A 21,017-nucleotide genomic window follows, 5' to 3' on the forward strand; every position below is an offset into this window, starting at 1 on the left:
TTCAAAGATAAGCCACTGCTTGTGATTGCAAGCTTTACCATTTTCCTGCTGCAGGACGATATGCTGGCAACACAAACTCCTTCAGCTCTTTGTACCCCATCAACAGTATTACTCATTATTATTTTATTCTTTTTCATTGACCCTTTGTTATTCTTTTCCCCCTGTGCAAGTGAAAGGTGGCATACATAGGAAATTCTCACTTATTTTATCCTACAAAAGGAACCAGGTGAAGTTATTGGGTTAACTGGCACAAAACCCAGGGCCAACGGGGGGCTGAATCAGAATCCTTCTAGAATTTAAACACTCTCCTATATTACATCAAAGAAATCACAGATCACGTGATGTGTGATTTCTTGGCTATAATGTAGTAGAGTGCTTAAATTGTAGAAGGATTCAGATTCAGCCCCTCGACCATGCAAAGGGATCTGTGCATATCTGTGCACCACAATGGAAACTGGATCCCACAGAAACATTTAACTTGATTGGAGCAGGAACCAACAGCAATGATAATGTCAGACAGATCAGCCAGTTAAAGACACTGTTTCTAGCCAAAGAGACTAATTTTCCAAACTTGGGAGCCCTCTTTCAGCCTTGTCCTTTGATATTAACGGTGAACCCCTGAACTACAAATATTCTCCTTTATTGAAACCGAAGAGTGCCGTAACAATTTATAAGAGTAACCATGATAAACGGGTATCATCTGAAAAAAACTCAGTTCACCTCTGACCATCTTTGGATAGGAATTTCAAGCTCTTGCTTGGAAACACTATAAACAATGATTAATTCATCAAAGCCAAAAATGTTGCTGAGGACCTATAAAAGCATTGGTGCATTTAAAGTCAACCGTTTTATATGGCTGATCAAATGAAAGCCTCTTTTTGTATTCTTTCATCGTGGACTTACCAAATCCACTCAGTATATTTCAAATACTGCAACCTATCCTTTTATGGATTTTATTTATTTTTATTGGTATCCCCGATTAAGTTAGGTATGCAGAGCAAAGTTGAGGGATATTTATGTCGCATTTTTTTTCTTTTTCTTTTGATTTCCACTGACATCCTGCTTCTTCTGCCTGCCAGGACCACCCTATGATTGATGTTCCTCAGATGCCTGGCCACAGGCACTAATTAATAAGCAACTTCCCCAAACTCAGCTTGTAATCTGGGCAGACTCACACAGCTGCTCAGCGTAATTACGCCTTTTAAAGTGTATTTGCATTTTGCCCCATGTCCAACCTTAACTCTTGTCCAAAAGTTCTGGTTTAGGCTGCTTTTTTTCTGGATACACGTCATCTTTATTTATAGCCAGATTTAGCTTGCTGCAAGCTGCAGATGTGCTCTTAAATTTTATTTTGACATCTTTCTTTGCTTTTCCTTGTTTATGATTTGAAAAGCGGACATCCTATATTCTGCATAATACTCTTTTTGTTAAATCTAGTCAAGCAGAGTTGTTTTGTTATTGGCGGTGTTGGTGGTTTGGTTTGAGGTGGTGTTTTTTTTTTGCCACCCTGCAAAAGTAGCGAGAATAGAAGCATTTTTCTCTTTCTGGTTATGTGCAAATGGAGACAATGCATTTCATGTGCTGGACACTTCTACCCGGGCATCCATATCTTTTAGAAATTTGCTTAGGTCTTGCTAAAATTTCTCTACCACAAATACAAAGAAATATGGGAAATGTTCAATCAGATGAAGCATTCTTGGGAAAATCAAATATCTGTGCATCTTCTAAGCCTGCAAACATATTTTAAATACGAAGCTATCTGTTTTTCTTAGGTCTGCCACACTTTCCATGAGAAGGTCATCCACACCCATTTTCTCCTTCTTCCTCTTTCCTTCAAGAGAAACCAGATGGTTCTTGAGACCTTAGAAGGTAAAAGCACGGAGGTGATAACTGTTTGCATTCAGAAGCTCATCTCTAAATCTACAGTTGAAGGTTAGCCCGGGCCGTCAAAACACATCCCAGGAGAAGACAGTGGAAACCACTGTTGCCAAGAACACTGCATGGACATGTCTGTGAAATCCTCAGCCTGGCTTAAAAGCAGCTTTGTGAGACCAAATGTGATGGATGCTCAGTTGATGAGTGAGCAATGAAGGCAGACATGGATAAATGAAAGGAGAGATTAAACGTGTTGTGAAACGAAGCCTACATTTCATCTAGGTAAATAACATCTTAGATCATGAAAATAAGAATGTATACATGGAGCAAAGGTATGACAGCTACATACTACTGGATATAATTCATCCGCACAATTTCTAGCCAAAAGAGCAAATGTTTTTCCCGAGTGCCCTCGAGATGAGTTTAAGGGCTGCAGTATAAATGGCATAACTCTTCCATGAGTCACGGTAGTTAATCATACATAATTCCCTTACCAAATGAACCCAATCAGGCAAGTATCTATCAGTTTGATAAACAGCGCAAGAGCCAGAGGGACCAACAGATATGCGTTTGTATCCATTGGAGCTTATTATTTTTTAAAGTCTTAAATGTTCATGACATGAAAATACTAAAACTTTGTTGGAGGGTGGGGAGATAAATGAGAGAGAGGGTTGGGAGGAGTGCGAGCTAAAAAGCCAGTTTTAGTTTCAGTTTATGCATCCAAGAGATGGAAATTAGGATTAGGGAAAAATGTCTATGGAGATTCTCAGTCATCCAGGTCACGGTTGTCCCAAAGGTGCTTTTTCTCAGAGCTGAAAAAGCTTCTTGGATGAGAAGCGAAACAACTTCAAAGAAAAACCAGAAAGTACAGTTGTTTCTTGAAAAAAGCACCTTTGGGATGATTAAGGAAAAAGTGCACTGCAAAATTTTAAATAAAGTTTGGGGATATCATTGGAAAGAGGGAAGACTCTTCAAAAGTTGAGGAAATCACCTGTATTTTTTGGCCCATTGGGGTGTTCCTCAGAGTAGGAGTCTCCTCCCCCCCTCTGGTTCATTGAAAAATTATCTTCTGTGAAACCGGTCCCTGTGCCACAAAAGGATGGGGGACTGCTGGCTGCCTCAGAGGACAACGAAGCCAATCCCACAGTTCAGTTAGAGCAGAGGTGGGGAACTGTGGTCCCTTTATGACTTGTGGACTTCAACTCCCAGAATCCCTGAACTGCCATGCTGGCTCTGGAATTCTGGGAGTTGAAGTCCACAGGTCATAAAAGGGCCATAGTTCCCCACCCCTGAGAGTTAGAGGAATTGCTATCCTGCTTGGAGCAGATGGCTATCCATCTTTGAAGACCCTCAATGAAGGGTGACACAACCACTTTATCCGACACCTGCTACGTTGGTTCTAAAACTCTTTATCACCTGGATTCTACTATCTAACCTGTATCTATTTCCTTCTAACTTCGTCTTCCTTCTAGTCTTCTACTATCTAACCCAAATCTACTTCCTTTTAATATCAACCTTTGTTCTTTGAGATAGCACAGAGTAAGTCTATTCCCTCCTCTAAATCACAATTCTTTAGATATATGAAAATTGCCTTTCTTTCTCCCTGCTGAACACACCCGGTTCAACTGATCTTCTCCTCCAAATTGGGAACCAAACCTTTGGAAAGGAATGATTTATTATTTATTTAATTATTGTTCCTTCAAAAATCAATGCTGTCTCAGAAATCCATTGAGGAGTAGCTCAGGGCTGACCTGAGGGGTCCTTGGTGCTCTCTGAGCTTGGTGGTTTTCTTGCAGATGTTTCATGACCCAAACTAGATGACATCATCAATACGCGAGATATTTAGCACTGATGATGTTCCCTACTTTGGGTCCTGAAACGTCTGCAAGAAAACCCCCCAACTCAGAGAGCACCAAGGACCCTTCATTATCTCAGAAATCTACCCCCAAACCCTTAAGGAAACTGGTGATATCAGAGGAGGCCTCACAAATCAAGGCGCTCTTGAAATCTAGAGAGGATTCTTCCTGGGAATTCTGGCAGAAATAATCTCAGCACTTCTGGAGGTCACAAAAAATGAAGATAGTCAGTGAAAAGCTCAGTAAAAAAACCTAGAAATTAAGTAAGAATTTATCCGTGCAATATTTGAGACAAAACAAAGGCATTGTCTCGCATTGTCTGTGACTTTATTATCAAGGTCATTATCATTAGAAGGCCAGCAAAAAGGACACTTCAGGGTTAGATTAAAAGGAAACAAGAACCTCAGCTCCCATTAAGGTTACTTTTATTTGTGGAAAAAAGTAGAATTTAAAATGAGAATATTTAAGCAGATTTGTTGGGTCGTTGTTGTTCTTTTATCTCAAATTTACGTAGACACTGGGCAGAATGGCCATCAGAATAATGAAATGAAAATGTGTCATGAGCTAATAATCTAATATTTAATTATTTCAGAATTAAATAGCACCTTATGATACAATGTATGATATTTGCCATTTATATACCTGAGCCTTTTGCACAGAAAACGCCATGGGTTTTGAAATTTGCAAGCTTATTCCTCCACAATATATTTAAATAAAATGCAAAAACAAAGGTTTAAACTGCATTTCACTTGATATTAGTGGGAACCTTCCAGTGTTTCCCAAGCAAAACAAAAAATGTCAGCTACTGCAGATAAACGGCTGATAAGACTACTCCTTTTTTTTTTAAAGCAAAATATCAAAAATGCCATTTGTCATGACAAATTATGCATTTCAGCCTGATTGTGAACACTGAAAGCATTTCCTCTCAATTTATAACACTCTCCCCCTGGTGATATGCCGAATGAAAAATGACGTAAAGCCAAATTAGGGTTTGTGTGTAAGTGCATGGAATTTTTCTCTCCTTCTCTCTCTCTCTCTCTCTCTCTGTGTTTGTGTGTGTGTGTGTGTGTGTGTGTGTGTGTGTGTGTGTGTGTGTGTGAAATACACATTAAAACGGAAATAGGGAACAGTAGAAAACTTAGAAACCCGAAAGGAAGAAAAAGCAAGGAAGCACAAACAGAAATCTGGAGCCTCAGACTGGTTGGGGAGGATAAATACATTGGCAAAAGTTTTATCTGAAAAGGCAGCATCCTTTGAACCCAGGACCAGGAGCAACGGATGGAAACGAATCAAAGGAGACTCTCTGCAGCTCAGTGGCTGGTCATTAAACTGGCTGCTATTTAATTTCATTATCAGCTGCGAAAATACTTCAGGGCCCAAAATACAACCAGGCTTATCACACTAAGAGTGCAGGACCAGCTGGAGGGATTCTAGACTTTATTATTAACCCATATGATGATGTGTAGGCTAGACGCCACTTAAGGGGAAATTATCCCCTCCCTGGGGGCGATTTATTGAAGAAACAGCAGGATGGGTTTATTTTACAAAATCCGCATTGCTCACCTGACAGACGCGGCCGACGTAGGAAAGAATGGCTCTCTCGGAGGTGCTGCTCTCTTGGGAAACTTCTCGGAAAAAGAAATAGATTTTGTCATCGTCTGGATTATAGGTGTCTGGGATAGGAAAGATTCCAATGAACTTTGCTCCTAAGAGAAATTAAAAAACAATAGGAACAAGGGTAATACCATTTCATTGTATTTTCTCATGCTTTAAGCCCATCGAGACGTTGGCAAAAGAGTTTTCAGGGGACTTATTTCTTCACTTCCTCTTCTTCCTAACGGATTTTTTCTCTAGAATTTAGCACTCATAAGGTAGTCGACTTACAAACATTTGTTTAGCCACCATTTGAAGTTACATCGGTAGTGAAAAAAGGGACTGATGACCGGCCTCCATACTTATGCATAACCTACAGTCATGTGATCAAAATCTGAGCAACCTTACTTTCATGTCTTACTTTAATATTATATATGAGCAACAGCAATAGCACTTAGACTTATCTACTGCTTCACAGTGCTCTCTCTGAACGGTTTACGGAGTCGGCCTATCGCCTCCAACAATCTGGGTCCTCATTTTACTGACCTCGGAAGGACGGAAGGCTGAGTCAACCTTGAGCCAGTCAGGATCGAACTGCTGGCAGTTGGCAGTGAGTCAGCCTGCAATACTGCATTCTCACCACTCGACCACCATAGTTCTAAAACATTATTTTAATATTGAAAATCAGGTATGATTCCCAGTACCGCCAGCCTAACAAAATGGCAGAAGTCTGAGGATGACAGGGGCATAGAATATAATTATTTGCCCTACAACCCCTTCGTTATAGCTTTGCTCAATGTCTATGGAGATTCTCAGTCATCCAGGTCATGATTGTCCCAAACTATTTACTAAGACTGTATTACTATTACTCTTCTCATCCTTCCTATTACCTATATCCCTTTCTACTTATGACTACAAACTTGTTGCTTGTATCTTTATTATTTACATTGTTTTATTTAGTTTCCTAGTGTGATTTTGATTGCTTATTTAGTATCCTATGACTATCACTAAGTGTTGTATCTTATGGTTCTTGATGAATGTATTTTTTTGTGTACACTGAGAGTTTATGCACCGAAGAGAAATCCCTTGTGTGTCCAATGACATTTGGTCAATAAAGAATTCTTATTCTATTCTATTTAATTCTTATTCAAAGGTGCTTTTTTCAGGAGGCAACTGGACTTTCAGGTTTTTCTTTTGAAGACGTTTTGCTTCTCATCCAAGGAGCTTCTTCAGCTCCTTGGTGGGGAATGGAAGGATTTATAATCCTTGCAGACAGCTGGACATTTGCATCCTTTTAGAGGGTCATTAAGGTCACCTGGAGACTTTGCTCATTCCCTCTACTTCCCCTAAACGAATACACAACCTAAAATAAATCTAAACCTGAGATTCTACTGGTGCTTCTACACATATATGTCTTAACATGCAGCTGTAGGTGCTCTTAACGTGCAACTGAACGGGCTCTGAACGTTGGGATCTGTCAAGATATCTGCAGAAACCGCCTTGAATATTGCACGAAGAGTCCTGTGTCTACAGATCTGTTCCTGAGCCCATCAAGTAAAACGTGTCCTGAAGCAACAGGCTCCCCAGCCCCCTGCGAAGCCTCTTACCGTTCAGCCAGTAGTGTTCGGACATATCCGTCCTGATGCAGTGCTGGTCTTGCGATGCGCCCAGAGATCGGGTGAGCGCCGTGTCCTTGCCAAGGAAGTCGGAGGCTGTTCCAGAGTAAAGGTAGCCGTCTGCAAACAGGAGGCAGACAGGGGAAAAAACATTATTTAAGACCACAGAGCAGAGATACCGGCCTTGATACCATCTTGGTCCTTAATTGTCAATCGCGGAAGTGTTTTGTGCTTTTCCAAAACAACCGGCCTTCTCGCTGTTTCCCCAGGGAGATGGGAATTTGCTTTCTTTTCAGAGAAAAATCACATTGTGTGGGGTTTTTTCCCCCTGAGCAATTAATCATTTACTGTAACTGAGTATTTTGCTCAATAAATAGTTTCTGCGCTGCTCACTTCATAACTTTGTCGCTGGGATAGTGCAGCCTTTTTATAGTGTTATATACATGGTAACCTAACATTCTTCGTTCATGAATAATGATCAATACAGCTCAAAAGATACATAAAACGTTTGATTCATGAACACTGGAAAAACTGTTCCAGCATTTGGGATTCAGAAAACGCAGCCCAGCCAACTGTCTCCGGAAAGTTCACAGCCTGCCTCTTAAGGTTTCAGAAGTAGAACAGCTCCATATTTGGAATTTTTATCGGCTACTTTCAGTCAATATGAAGAAAAGGGCCATCCAGAGGTGTCAGAGTCTCAGTCATTCTGTTTGTGGTTGTCCCAAAGGTGCTTTTTCCAAAGGCAACTGGACTTTGTTTTTCCTTGAAGACGTTTTGCTTCTCCTCCAAGAAGCTTTTTCAGTTCTGAATGTTCAGAAGTATTCAGTTCTTCTTCATTCAGAACTGAAGAAGCTTCTTGGAGGAGAAGCAAAACGTCTTCAAGAAAAAAAGAAACCCCAGTTTCCTTTGGAAAAAGCACCTTTGGGACATCCAGAGGTGTAGATAAAGTAGGATTAAGATTGTGCCTATGATCACACAACCACATCATGGTTAAAGCATCAGACTAGAAATCAGGCGACTGTGAGTTCTAGTCCTGCCTTAGGCACAAAGCCAGACAGGTAACCTTGGGCCAGTCACTTTCTCTCAGACCTAGGAAGGAGGCAAGGGCAAACCACTTCGGAAAAAACTTGCCAAAAAACCTGCAGGGACTTGTCACCAGGAGACAGTTGTGCACGCAGACACAAACGCACTAAAAAGAGCAAAATGGCAGAAATGTCTCTCCCCAATACTATAAAAGATGACTGGGTGCTTGGAAGCCCCATTAAAAGAGGCTTCTTTTTGATCTTGGAGTCCAGACAGAGTGAGGAAGGCCCTCCTTCAGATACCCCTTCCTCAGTTCTATACCTAATATCTAATATCATACGCATGCAACCATTTTGTCCATTTGCTCTTCTGCAGTCATCTAATGGTAAAACAAGCCATTTTTATCCAGGATAAATTTCCAAAATTAATGCCATAATGATTCAGTCTGAGTAAATAAGTTGAGAGGAAGAGAAACTGCGCTTGGAGGGAGTAACCAAGAACCTCAGTGAGAGAGAGGTGGAAAATTTACAAACAAAAATGCACAAAAGCCTTCCCAGAAAGGAGAGAAGGAAGGAATATTTGCAACAAAAGAAGTGATAGAGAGGTAGAGTCCACACTGTGGAGGTAAACCAGACCTGGGTTTATTTTCCTTGTTTCCTGTTTTTATTTCTCCCCACTTATTACTTCCTGCTCTTTTTTCCCCCTCTGCTTCTTGCATATTGTTGCTTACCCTAAAGAAACACCACAATGGGTATGGACGTCTTCACGTGCCTTGTGGATGCTACGGTATCAACCTTCTCCAAACTGATCTCCTGCAGATTTTGGGATGACAGTTTGGAAAGCAACCAAAATATGTGAAGGGCATCAGATTAGGCTGGGTGTTCAGAGGCATTTGTGCAACTTATGTTTTGAAGCATCAAGAGGGAGTTTTAGTTTCTCAGACTTTCTTAACATGCTTTATCTTTTTTCTATTGGTGGCTGTGGATGATAGGAAGGAAGAAGAAAGGTAGAACATCAGGATCCAGAAGAAGCTACTTTATTATTTTCTTTCTTTCTTTCTTTCTTTCTTTCTTTCTTTCTTTCTTTCTTTCTTTCTTTCTTTCTTTCTTTCTTTTTCTGTCTCTCTCTTCTCTCTCTCTCTTTTCTCCCTTTCTCTTTTCCCCTCTCTTCTCTCTTTCTCTCTCTCTTTCTTGCAATAACCAAAAAGACATTCTGACAGGTAAAAATCCGTAATGAAGAATGAATAATATAATGAAAGTCTGCCTATTGACAGGCAGACTAAATGACGGATAAGTCAAAGGGCTAAAAGGAGCAACCCTCCCCTGCTTTAGCCTTTGATGACAAGGTCCTTTCAACACCAGCCTTCTTCTTTGTTCTCCTGCAGGTCTGTTATTCTGCGTAGACCCCTTGGGAAAAGCTTGTGATTAAAAAGTAAACGTCAAATAGGGAAAAAGCATCCAAAGTGCTGCATGTGACATGTAAGAGTCGGCTTTTAAAAAAACAGAATCGGCTGAAGGGAGGATTCATAGGATATGGTTTAATTTGGCATCATTCAATTATTGTTTGTCCCTTTTCAAGAGTCGCTCTCACAGCAAACTTCCACATGGGAAGAAATTGTGAAAGTTCCCCAGAAAAGTGAAAAGCTTTTGAAAGAGGGATTTGTTGTTGTTGTTTTTTCCTCTGACACTTCTGTGGTCTGTCTGTCCACATATAAAAAACGGAAGATTAAAGGCTTGGTTTATATTTGACCAGGGCTGCACGGAGTCTACTTTAAGCTGCACCAGCTCTGACTGTGGTGGAAAGTTCCCCTCAGCTTTGGTGGAAAGCATGAGAGGTTCCCAAGCCAGATGTTTGTGGTGATGTACCAAAAGCTTCGCAGGCCACAAGAGGAACAGCCTACCGTCTTAAAAACAGCTCATTATAGGACGGAGTGTGGAGGCCTTTAATTTGTGTTGGCCCCGGATAAGGTGTGTCGAGGTCAAGCTAAAGTCACAAACAACCTATATCTGCATTACAATATAGAATGGGTATTATCCAGTCCAGATCGCCACGGCTTCTTGAATTAAAACCAGAGTTTTCAATTGAGTTAGAAATGAGCTCTGAATTGGAGAGGCATAGTGAGAAGACATTGATTTCCTTGTAAGCTTCTTCTTCTTCTTCTTCTTCTTCTTCTTCTTCTTCTTCTTCTTCTTCTTCTTCTTCTTCTTCTTCTTCTTCTTCTTCTTTCTTCTTCTCCTCCTCCTCCTCCTCCTCCTCCTCCTCCTCCTCCTCCTCCTCCTCCTCCTCCTCCTCCTCCTCCTTTTTTAACGATTCAGGTTCTTGCTCTTCTGGTGGCTTCAACCACTGTTAATTGATATTGTTATAGTGATCTAATTAGATCTGTACTGATGTAATGCACTATCACAAATTCAGATTCCTTGTTTTGGCCAGGCAATCCATAAGTGCCAACTGTGTCCCAAATATGGAAAAAGAGGCTAATGTTATATCTACAGCCCATTCTGAAGAGGAATTTGGGGTCCTTTCAGAGGGCGAGTATAAAAACCAGGATCTATTGATTATGATTTGCAAATCATCAGTATTGTGGCCAGTGTCAACGAGAAGCTAGAGCCCAATGGCTAGTAACCTAAGGGGCAAATTATGTCTCTCCAACAGACACGGTGTCCTAACTACAAAATCATCAGCCTTTAGAGTCCTCATAAAATCCTTAATGCTTCCTTAAACGGTTATCTAAGTATCCGGTTGGCTAGCATTGAATTAATGATATCTATAGCTAGACCTCCACAATGCAAATTAAATTGCAATATATAAATAGATCTGGTTGCTTCTGACAAGCTTTTTATGTGATTTTGCTTACCAAATGCTGCTATAATCTGTTCTGCTGTGAGGAAATATATTACTATATGACCATCTGGGGTGCAGCTTGCAAGATACGATAAGAATTCAATTCCATCCCGTGAAGCATCAATTTCCTCTGCTTTCTCCATGCATGATTTAGTTTTGAAGCTTTATTAGTGGATTTCTAACAGTTTTGAGACCAGGGAAAAGTGATTATGCTTAATTGGCCAAGACTCATTCTCAGATAAGGGGATTTTCAGTTCAGTTTTCCAAATCTCTAATATTAGACGCCTACTTTAGGAAGTAAGTGAATCAGAATTCAACTTTAGAGATTCAGCCTTGGTTATCTTAAGCGTCTACTAATTCAACTCTTAAAAATGTCATCTGCCCTCTGACATTTCCAAGGAGGACTAGATATGTTGAGAAATTTACTATCCACTGAAATCTCTGTCTTCAAGAAAAGAAGACTAGAGATTCTCCCAATAACCATTAAAAAAAATCTTTTACTACCACTTTGAAAATGTAAAGCGTTTCAAGACAGACAATCCCTACTGTTTTGGGTTCTTTATTTTTTATTTTTTAAATAATGGATGACTTAGACCTTAACAAGGTCAGGACTCGGGATTATCCACCTCATTATCTGAGAATAAAGAACGAATATTTATCATATTCTCTTTTTGAACTGTGACCAATCCTTCAAAGAAATAGACTATAACATCTCTTCTGCCATATATTAAACAGGAAAAAAAAAAGGTCAGGTACATTCTTCTTATCTTACAACAAGACATTATAACTTGATGGACAAGTTAAATGAAACCGGGCCAAAAAAAAAGTAGAAAAGAGGCAGCATGTCAAAGGAAATTCTCGGTCGTGTTGAAGTGAAGAGATTAGTCTAGCATTCCAGGATGGCAGTTACCTGACTCCACCAAATATGATTCTGGGACAGGAAGAAGACAGAGTGATATTGTATTTTGACAGGGTGCTTTAGGCTAGGATTTTAGCAATACAATAAGGGCAGGATTTTCTTCCACATGAAATGCACTTAGCACGGAGAACTCGGAGGTCACTTGGGAAGCCATGTACAAATACAGCCTACATCAAAGCTAGGATTTGGCCAAAGAGACCCCAGACTTGCATTTTTTTCCCCCTGCAAACTTCTCTGATTTGCATGGGGATATCTGCATTTCTCTGAATTTTGCGGTGTAGTTCTCTGATTAAAAAAAACAAACACATCGACATTCATACATGGGGGAAGAGCCCAGACAAAAATGCCTAGATTGGAAAATGTAGACAAATTGGTGTCGAAACCCGAGCCATAGTAGATATTCAGACAGGCTTTTAAGAAGTTAAAACAGACACACAAAAAGGAGGCAAAACTAACACTCCATGGGAAATGGAAAGATTCAGCCATTCCTAATGGAAGAGTTGGGTAAATTCATCTCGTATTATTTAAGCCCAATGAATTTGCAAGCAGATCTCCGAATGTTGATTCTTTCCAAATCTTATAGTCTAAGATCCCTTTCCCTGGAGTTGCTCAGAAGCTCATCTACAACACTGTGGTTGAAAAAGCTTTGCTCCATCATTGATCAATGACGGTGTTCTTCAGAAAGTGACTTTAAGGCTAGAATGAAGGCCAGTTTTAGTATTTATGCCCTCACAATCCAATTCTTTATATTAAATTCTTGTAGAACAAAATGCATCAATTTCACTTCCGTTGCTCTGTTTAAGCAACAGATTTATGACACTTCAATTGTGCTCATCTCTGAACTTGAATGGTGCCCTTTTCCTAGGCCTACAGAAGGTTTGTGCACATGAATAATCTTACTCAACCGTTTATAATAATCTCCTTAAAATAGAGTTTATTTTAAAACAATATTTGTTTATATGCAATCTAGAGTGTCAGGTGGAAATACAATTTAAACATCTTATCCTTTGCAGCAGAAGCTAAGAGCTCCTCTTTCTCTCCTCCAAGTCCTTATAGATAAGCACAAATTGTTTCCTGCTTTCTGTTCTATGCCTGGTTATTGATTTGTTAATTGGTGAGGTTTATGCCCTGATTTTTTAGGGGCTCAAGATGGCTTCAGTGATAGAAATTGGCAGGCAGAGCATAGCGAGATGTATCTTCCAAGAGAATCTAAGAGATCAGCCAAGCAGGTGTTTTTGCAAGCTGCCCTACAAACCAGAAAAATCTACTGAGCTTGCAAATGTTTTTTAGCTATGAAAAGCATCTGTTCTTCTGATTATTTTTATATGCAGTGCAATGCAGTGCAATGAGTCTGCTGGACAAAGCTTCTCAGGAATATGAATTACTAAACACATCTGTGCGGCTGTACCAGGAAACCCTGGCCCTACGCCAAAGTTTTCACTTAATCATAACTAAATATGATTTTACTGCAGTGAAATGATATTGATGTTTTATTGATTACAATCTGCAGATCCACCTTAGTTCCAGTTTTGCAATGCTTCCAGAACCTTCCTTGCCCCTCTGCCCACTAATACATTTCCAGGGAAGACACCCTGCTCCAGCTGCCATGATTAACAATCCTCAATCTGAGCAGACAAGAATCTTGGGGTAAAGGATGAACCTCTAGAGAGAGTGGACCTCTGCTCCAGGACTTGCCTTCCTTCTTCCTAGGAAGCTGGTATGCTGACCGGTTTAGCAAAGACTGATGGTGACCAGTCCATCTAGTTGTCCCAAAGGTGCTTTTTCAAGAGGCAACTGGACTTTCTGGTTTTTTCCTTGAAGACATCTTGCTCCCCATCCCAGAAGCTTCAGAACTGAAGAAGCTTCTTCAATGAGAAGAGAAGGGTCTTCAAGGAAAAAACAAAGAAAGTCCAGTTGCCTCTTGAAAAACCAGGACTTGGGTGACTGAGAATCTCACAGGCATCCAATCGAGTTATTAACAGATCCACCAGAAAGGTATCTTTAAAAATCATCACATTTTAAAAGAAAAGAAAAACTGGAAGGAAAAACTCAAAAATGTATCCGTCTTAGCCAAGTGCCTGAAAAATCACCTCTGGGAAGAGGAGTTCTTACCTGCCATGACCGATGCAAAAGGCTGCTGGGGGTCAAAGGGACATTTCAGCCTGCCAGATTCCAGGTGGTGAGTATTAAATCTGAACATGACATCCTGCACAGAAAGGAGATGCACCCATTAGTTCAATGCTTCAGATGGGAGGAAGTCTGGATTTAAAGAGAGTCAGTTGTTATACTGTTGAACTAGGACTGAGGAGACCCAGGAGACACCTCAGCCATGGAGATCCTGGGAGCTGATTTGGGCCAGACACTCAATCCCAGTCCTACCTTTTTCCTCTGTTGGGACAGAATATTGGAGGAAAGGGTGTTATGTACTTCCTCTGGAGTTAAAACAAGGTAAAGAAGTAAAGGAGAGGAAGTAGAGTAGATTATGAGCTTCAATCTGCTCTACAGATGTCTATAACTAATGAATGGCTTGCATGTAGGTCTCTATTTCCAGAAGCTCAACTCTAAGAGCCCTTGTTCAAATGCTCTTCACCCTTCCCTGATTTGACACAAAGCTCTACAGATGCCACATTGGCTGTTAAAGGAATGTTCTCTTTTAACCCTGGTACAGCTGAGGACAGGCCAGGAAAGAGCCGAATGCAATATTCTAGCAAGGGGGCTGAAAAAAAATTGCCAATTGGGTGCAAGTGGAGACATGATTAATTAGGTTTGCGTGCACATCCATTGACTACACTGATATACTGTAATTATAACCAAATACAGAATTATATGTATTTTAGACCGAAGCTAGGCTCGTTAGCACTTCCCCTGCCCATTTTCTGGCTATATCAAGAGAGCCTCAAACACAACCTACCTGCCCAGCAGTGACAGAGTAAAAGAAATACTGCAAAAGAAAACTGGCTTTTAAATGCTTCCCAGAAAAAGTATTTCTCAGTTTTTAGAAAGGAGGGAGGGTGCCAGAGCAATTCAGTTACGCTTCATGCAGAACAGAGCCAAGTTACACAACCTAACAACCTCCAGCAAAGTTGGAGCTGTGATCCTTCCAGTTTCCAATTGGCCCAACTCATTTATAAGGCATTCGGTCCAAATTAATCATTTTAAATGGTGCCCTTCCCAGGTCAGAGCATAAAAAGGGCTTCAAGGGGAAAAGTATCAAGGACCATGAACGGCGTTGGCCATCTGGAATCTCCAAGACGGCATCTCTTTAATGCTGCTCAGAACAGAGAAGGATCTTCAGGCTTGGATGGCTAAACCTCTCGCAGAATTATGCCCTCTTAGAGAGCCATCCGCTGGCCAGATTTCTCTGGGAAACTTAACAGACTGAACAGGACGGTGACAGCTTCCAACCCTTCGGCTCTTACCTCAATGTGTTTATTATAGGTATGGCCAAGAGACTTCTATGGAATTTAGATTAAATTTGGCATGAACTTTAGTGGCAGCCAGCCTAGACTCATAATCTCGTTGTGTAAAAATATGCAAACTTCTTGGAAAAGGATCTAGAAAGCTTAAAATCAGGTCAAAAGGAATCTGCTCTCTAGCCAGACATTTATTTTTCATAGGGAACGTTATCGGCAGGTTATCCCCAAGGCTGACCGGCATCTACAGAGGGAAGGACCCACAGCCCTGAGATTAGAGTCTAGACACCACCAAGGAATTGTGGTCATATTTCTCGATAATTAACAAAATTAATATAGCAGTTATCTGGCCTTTCTGAGATACAGAACAAAATAGGAAAAAAAATGATGCTACTGTAGATTTCTTTATGCAGAGAGAAAAAGTTTTAAGATAAAATATTTCTACTTTGCTTTCCTTTTTGGTTTAGTGGGATGATGACCACGTTTCAATTTCAGAGCAAATATTTGGTAACATAATCCTCCTCCTCCTCCTCCTCCTCCTCCTCCATTGAATATGAACTTTGTAATTCTAATTTCACCTCTCATCCATAATGCTGAGAGATGGACAAAATTCACAGAGAGGCTTCAAGGGGAATCTTGGCTCAGCAGGCACCAGAAGGAGAATGATGAAGCTTCAGAGGGAAGGCTCTGCCCACGGCCTATTCAAAAGGATTCGGGGGGGGGTTTCCTTTCATTTACTGCCACCCCCTGCTAGTAAAAGGCATCTTATGGGCTAAAATGTGCTCTTGAGACCATTAATCACCTGATAAAAGCAAGTCTGTACCCAACCACATTAATCACCTCATCTGAGGTTTGCCAACAGACCAATATTCAAAAATGTGAGGACATAAATTCTTACACGATTTGGTAAAAACCCTCAACCTGCCTGGTTGACAGCAGTGGCTGTCAGATCATTTTTATAAGGCCATAGACTCACTCTCTCTCTTTAAAAAAGAAAAAAAAGAGAGAGATTTCCATGGAAATGATGGATGCTAGGAAAAGTCACGGTCCATTTGGGGAAGGATTAAATTACCTCTTTGTGTGTTCCGAGATCGATGTAGCCACAGACCGGGTGAAAAGCTCCCGTACCGCAGACATAAACATGAGTCTTGTTGTAAGGCTGAAGGACCCTGATAAAGTTGGCACATTCTGTCTATAGTGAAAAGAAGGACAGGCAACATCAGCTGCTATTAACATCCAGAGGGCAGTTCAAGATGCTACCCAACACTCAGGGAAGGCCCCGAGAACCTGAGCCATTGCATTTCTCTTGTAAGATTGCCAGTTTGTGAACAGGGTTCATTATATTTGAAAACAAGCCCTGGCTTTCATTCTCTGCTTGGAGGTTTTGTGTTGCCTGAATCAATAAAGCATTGCCGTTCTCCCAAGAAAGGAGGCTTACAAGGGGATGGGGAAGGGTAACAAAAACGGATGCATCTCTTGGAACATCCACGTGCTTATGGTACCCACGAAAGCTCAAACCACGGCCTCGCTTGTGAATTAGAACAAGGTCAAACTGAACCGGCAGAATGCCTCCCGTCAGCCATTGTGTGAGGAAGGGGGCCACGTACAGCAAGATAGGGACAGACAATGGCAGGAAAAAAAGGGCATTGAGCAGCTTTATCTCAAAAGGGTTACAAAAATATCACTCATCGGATTGGCTTTAATGTTTGGGGTTTCTTTCATTGCCCACCTTCTTGAATTAAAAAGGGGTCTAGGGTAGGTTTCCTCTTCAGAGCCGTGCTCTTTAAATCAGCCATGGAGGACTGCAAAAATTGCTGGCGTATCAATTTGGAAGTCTTCTCTTGCTAGTGTCCTGTGCTCAGGTCTTGCTCAATTTCCACAGAAATCAAGAAAAAAAAAAGAGTGGAAGAACAGACTGTGCCTGGGTCAGTCCCAACCCCTGTTGACTTCAGAGGACGGATGGTGGAAACTGGGAATCTGCTTACTGCACTCCGTAATAAAGGCTGCCTTTCCCCCTCTAAGCCAAGGGTTTGTCACGCTCCGGCATCTGAGCATTTCTGCCTGATTCTGGTCCTCCTCACGTGGCCTCCCCAAGGTCTGCTGGGTCACAGCCCTGATTAAAGGGGAATAAAAGGGAAGCCTGCCTTATCTGAGGTTTTGCTCCTAGACATTAATCACACGGGGGGCATTTCCAGGCATGGCAGCTTACATTCGCCTACCATCCTTTAGTTTTTCTTTTAATAACTTTCATTTGAATGTTGGATGTATTTCACAGCCTGCTGTGCAGCAAATCCCTTATTCTGCAAGAAATATGGATAGAGATACTAGGATATTTTATTATTATTATTATTATTATTATTATTATTATTATTATTATTATTATTATTATTTTTGAAAAGCAAAGTTCTTCTTCGTGGGCAAAACTCTTTGGCTTGACTATCCTCAGATACTTTCCCTTCTCTTTTTCCCAAAAACAGACCAAGTTGGTCAGAAATGGCAGAAATGGCAAAAGCACCAGGAAGCTGCCCAAATTCATTAGGCTGCCCATTTCATCCACATTCCTCCTGGAGTGGCCCACAACAGGAAACATCTATGAGAACTTTGCATTTATGTGTCGCTGGTGTCCATAGAAATGAAAAGCCTGACTTTAACGAGCCAAAGCTGCAAAAGGCCCTTTGTAAAAGCTGGGCCCATGGAGACTTGGAAGAAAAGTCCAGGCAGATGGATCCATGTAGGAGATGGTGGGTGGTTGGGTCGTGTTTGACCAGCCAGACAAAATCCCCCTGATTAGCTGAGCAGGGTGGGTCACATCAGCATGGCTTCATAGCCGAGGAAGTCTCTGTGAAACCCAGATGGCTCTTTGGCCGGCCGCCTGCTCGTTCCAAAGGATGTGGTCTAGAAAAGGGCTGCTGCAACCCTTATCTGGCTGGGTCTACAAGGGTGAACTAAAGCAAGGTCCCTGCAGGGGAGTGGGGAGGGGAGGGGAGGCTTGCTCCACCACCATTCTTGGGCCTTGAGATGATCTGAAGTTTCCTGCAGTCTAGGAATCAAGTGGCACCTGCAGATGTCAGGGGAAGTTCATCTTGACCATCTGCCATGAGAAGGGATGGAGAGAAAGGGAAAGAAGGAAACAAGAGAGAAGAGGTGGACGTAGTTCAGACAGAACAGGAAGAGAGCAGCATTCGGGAGCTGCATCAAACAAATACATCACAATGAAAATTTGTCTACAATGTATTCTCGACAGCTCGATTGCCCTCAAAGGAGGGACAACTGGCTGGAAAAACAATTTAAGTCATTTATGGTGTGGGAGTCTGGGAAAGACCTGCGGTTGATATTACTGAAGAAGTTTCAATATTGACTTTGAAGAGGGACAACATAAGCTGAAAAAAAGGGGAAAAAACATGTCCAGGTGATGTATGAGAAGAAGCAGGTTGCTGTATATTCAATTCCATTTTCTTTTCTCTCTTCCTGACCATCCTAAAGTGGCCTCTTGCAGCAAATTACATCTTCATAACATTTCCAGTACAACATTCCACATATTGTAATGTCATTAGGGGAATAATGATGAAAGGAGGGTTTCTTTAAGCAAAAAGAAACAAATATTCAGAATACCAGATGGAAACATAAAAGAGAAAGGAGAGTGAAATCAAAGAATTGAAGTTAAAAAAAAGCATTGTGATTCCTCTTCGTTATGCATTGGTCATGCTGCACCCAAAACCTTGTGTCTAATTATGGGCATCACATTTTAGGAATGTGATGAACTGCAGCTTGACCAGAGATTTCTTTCCAAAGAATGAAAGGGTTGAATGTACTGTAATTGAGCTGCAAATAAGAGAAGCCTACAAGATGCCATGATAACTTTCTCAAGAGTCATGGAGACTCTTTTTATTCCGATTTTTATTCCATTTTTTTTTTTCCAGAAGACAAAAGAACAATACGGGTTTAAACCACAGATGTCCAACCTCGGCCACTTTTAAAAACTGTGGACTTCAACTCCCAGAAATCCCCAGCCAGTCTTGCTATCTGGGAATTATGGGAATTGAAATCCTCAAGTCTTAAGGTTGCCAAGGTTGGACATCCCTGGTTTAAACCATTAGATTCTGGTTAGATATCAAGAAAAAAGTCCTACGATAAAAGCTGTTCAACAATAGATTCCCTCAGCAGGTTTTGGCCTCTTATTGGAGCACAAGGAGAGGTTGGATAGTTATTTTTGTATCTCCTGGACTAGATGATCTCTGAGACCCTTTTCAAGTTATGTACTCTGATTCTGTGAAATAATAAATCTTGGAGAGAACAAAGAATATATTCAAGTGGGCTTTCCATGACTAATGGCAATAATGCTTTTTTCCTCCTCCTTCTTCTTCTTCTTCTTCTTCTTCTTTCTTCTTCTTCTTCTTCTTCTTCTTCTTCTTCTTCTTCTTCTTCTTCTTCTTCTTCTTCTTCTTCTTCTTCTTCTTCTTCTTCCTCCTCCTCTTCCTTTTCCTCTTCCTCTTCCTCTTCCTCTTCCTCTTCTTCTTCTTCTTCTTCTTCTATCTTTTGCATGATTGAGCTGCCATGAGATGACAGATGGAGTGGACTAACCACTCTTGGCCAAACCAACATCTTGAATGCAACATCTTTTTATAGGCCCCGTGGGTGTCAGGAGCAAAGAGATTCAAAAACACTGAAAAATGCAGAGGAAATCTTCAGCGGAGCATGAATCCCAACAAAAATGGCTCCTGCTTTGATGGTGGCAACACTTTTGACTAATCGTTTTATTTATTGCTGCAGGAGAAAGTAAGGAGCCTCTCTTTGTGGTGAAGGACACGCAGCCAGCGAGCCCCTTCTGTCTCAGGGCCGGTGCAAACCAGGCTGAGTAAGCCATGAGTCAGATATAACCCCCGGAGGCAGCGCTATGCCAGCACCACCACCAGCTCAACGGCCGAGGCTTTGCTAGAGATCAAATCAAAGAGACGTGAACAACCGCCTGCATTTCAGGTCCCCAGGTTCCCCCAATGGACAGATTGCAATCGTAAGGCCAAGGGGAAAGAAAAAGAAATATACTTACATGGGCGTCTTTCCCAGCTAGTTTACATAAATCCACTTTTTCCTTTGCTGCGGGCCAAAATATCTGCAATTCATTTAGAAATGGGTCTTAGGATCAGATGATTTTGTTATTCTTGACTTAAATTATATTTATACGTTCGCTTCTCTATTACATCAGCATCCGAGAACCTCAATGCAAGAGTGAGGCAGTCTATGACTAAGCCTCAGCCACCCTCTGTGCCGTTCCAGACCTACAGTGAGGAAGGAGCTGGCATTAAACAGGGATGGGACCCCCGTTTCCCCTCCCCTCCCAGGCTGAAAGGTGTCATTTGCCCCCCTCCCCCCCAGCAATCCCATGAAGAAATAACAATTTTGCAATAATTTCAGATCTGGACAAGAACTGCATGGACGATGCTTTCGTTTTTTCAAACATTGATCATCACCTTTCAAAGAACAAGATTTTCCTGGCTCTCAATATACTAAAATCTGATGTGAAAATATTTAACAAGCACATTCAATAAAATAAAATATGCAATCAGCAGCTACATTTAAAATTACAATTCAGAAATATTAAAAGTCCTGATAGCATTAAAAATGTTTTTGCATCCTGGAGAAGCATCCATTAGTTGGGTGTATGATCTATACCTCAAAACATATATAATTGTGGGTAAATAAAATGCATGAATGCCTTTAAAAAATTACATTTTGTTTTCTACTTCTTCAATGTCCTCCTTGCATTCCCCACCCGACTGCCTCCCTATTTAGGCCTACTCAGAGTATGAATGGGGTTTGTTCTCTAAGCATGTACATTTTGCTATTTCTAGAAAAGTTGTGCAAGTTTATAACTGTCTTTCAA

At 41.1% G+C, this 21,017-nt stretch overlaps 1 protein-coding gene across 1 annotated transcript in view; it reads right to left on the bottom strand.

Annotated features, from left to right (window-relative positions):
- SEMA3D (semaphorin 3D) overlaps window positions 1-21,017 on the bottom strand; it is a 114,106-nt gene that overhangs the window by 36,162 nt on the left and 56,927 nt on the right. The window contains exons 5-9 of the mRNA XM_070947741.1: window positions 20,184-20,246; window positions 16,209-16,328; window positions 13,836-13,929; window positions 6,932-7,060; window positions 5,295-5,437 (exon numbers count right to left, since the gene is read on the bottom strand). Of these exons, the coding sequence (XP_070803842.1) occupies window positions 5,295-5,437; window positions 6,932-7,060; window positions 13,836-13,929; window positions 16,209-16,328; window positions 20,184-20,246 (549 nt within the window). The remainder of the gene's footprint in view (window positions 1-5,294; window positions 5,438-6,931; window positions 7,061-13,835; window positions 13,930-16,208; window positions 16,329-20,183; window positions 20,247-21,017) is intronic.

The sequence above is a fragment of the Pituophis catenifer genome, unplaced genomic scaffold, assembly GCF_029215685.1.
Source record: "Pituophis catenifer annectens isolate HBS135680 unplaced genomic scaffold, rPitCat1.0.hap2 SCAF_7, whole genome shotgun sequence".
Classification (NCBI taxonomy): domain Eukaryota; kingdom Metazoa; phylum Chordata; class Lepidosauria; order Squamata; family Colubridae; genus Pituophis; species Pituophis catenifer.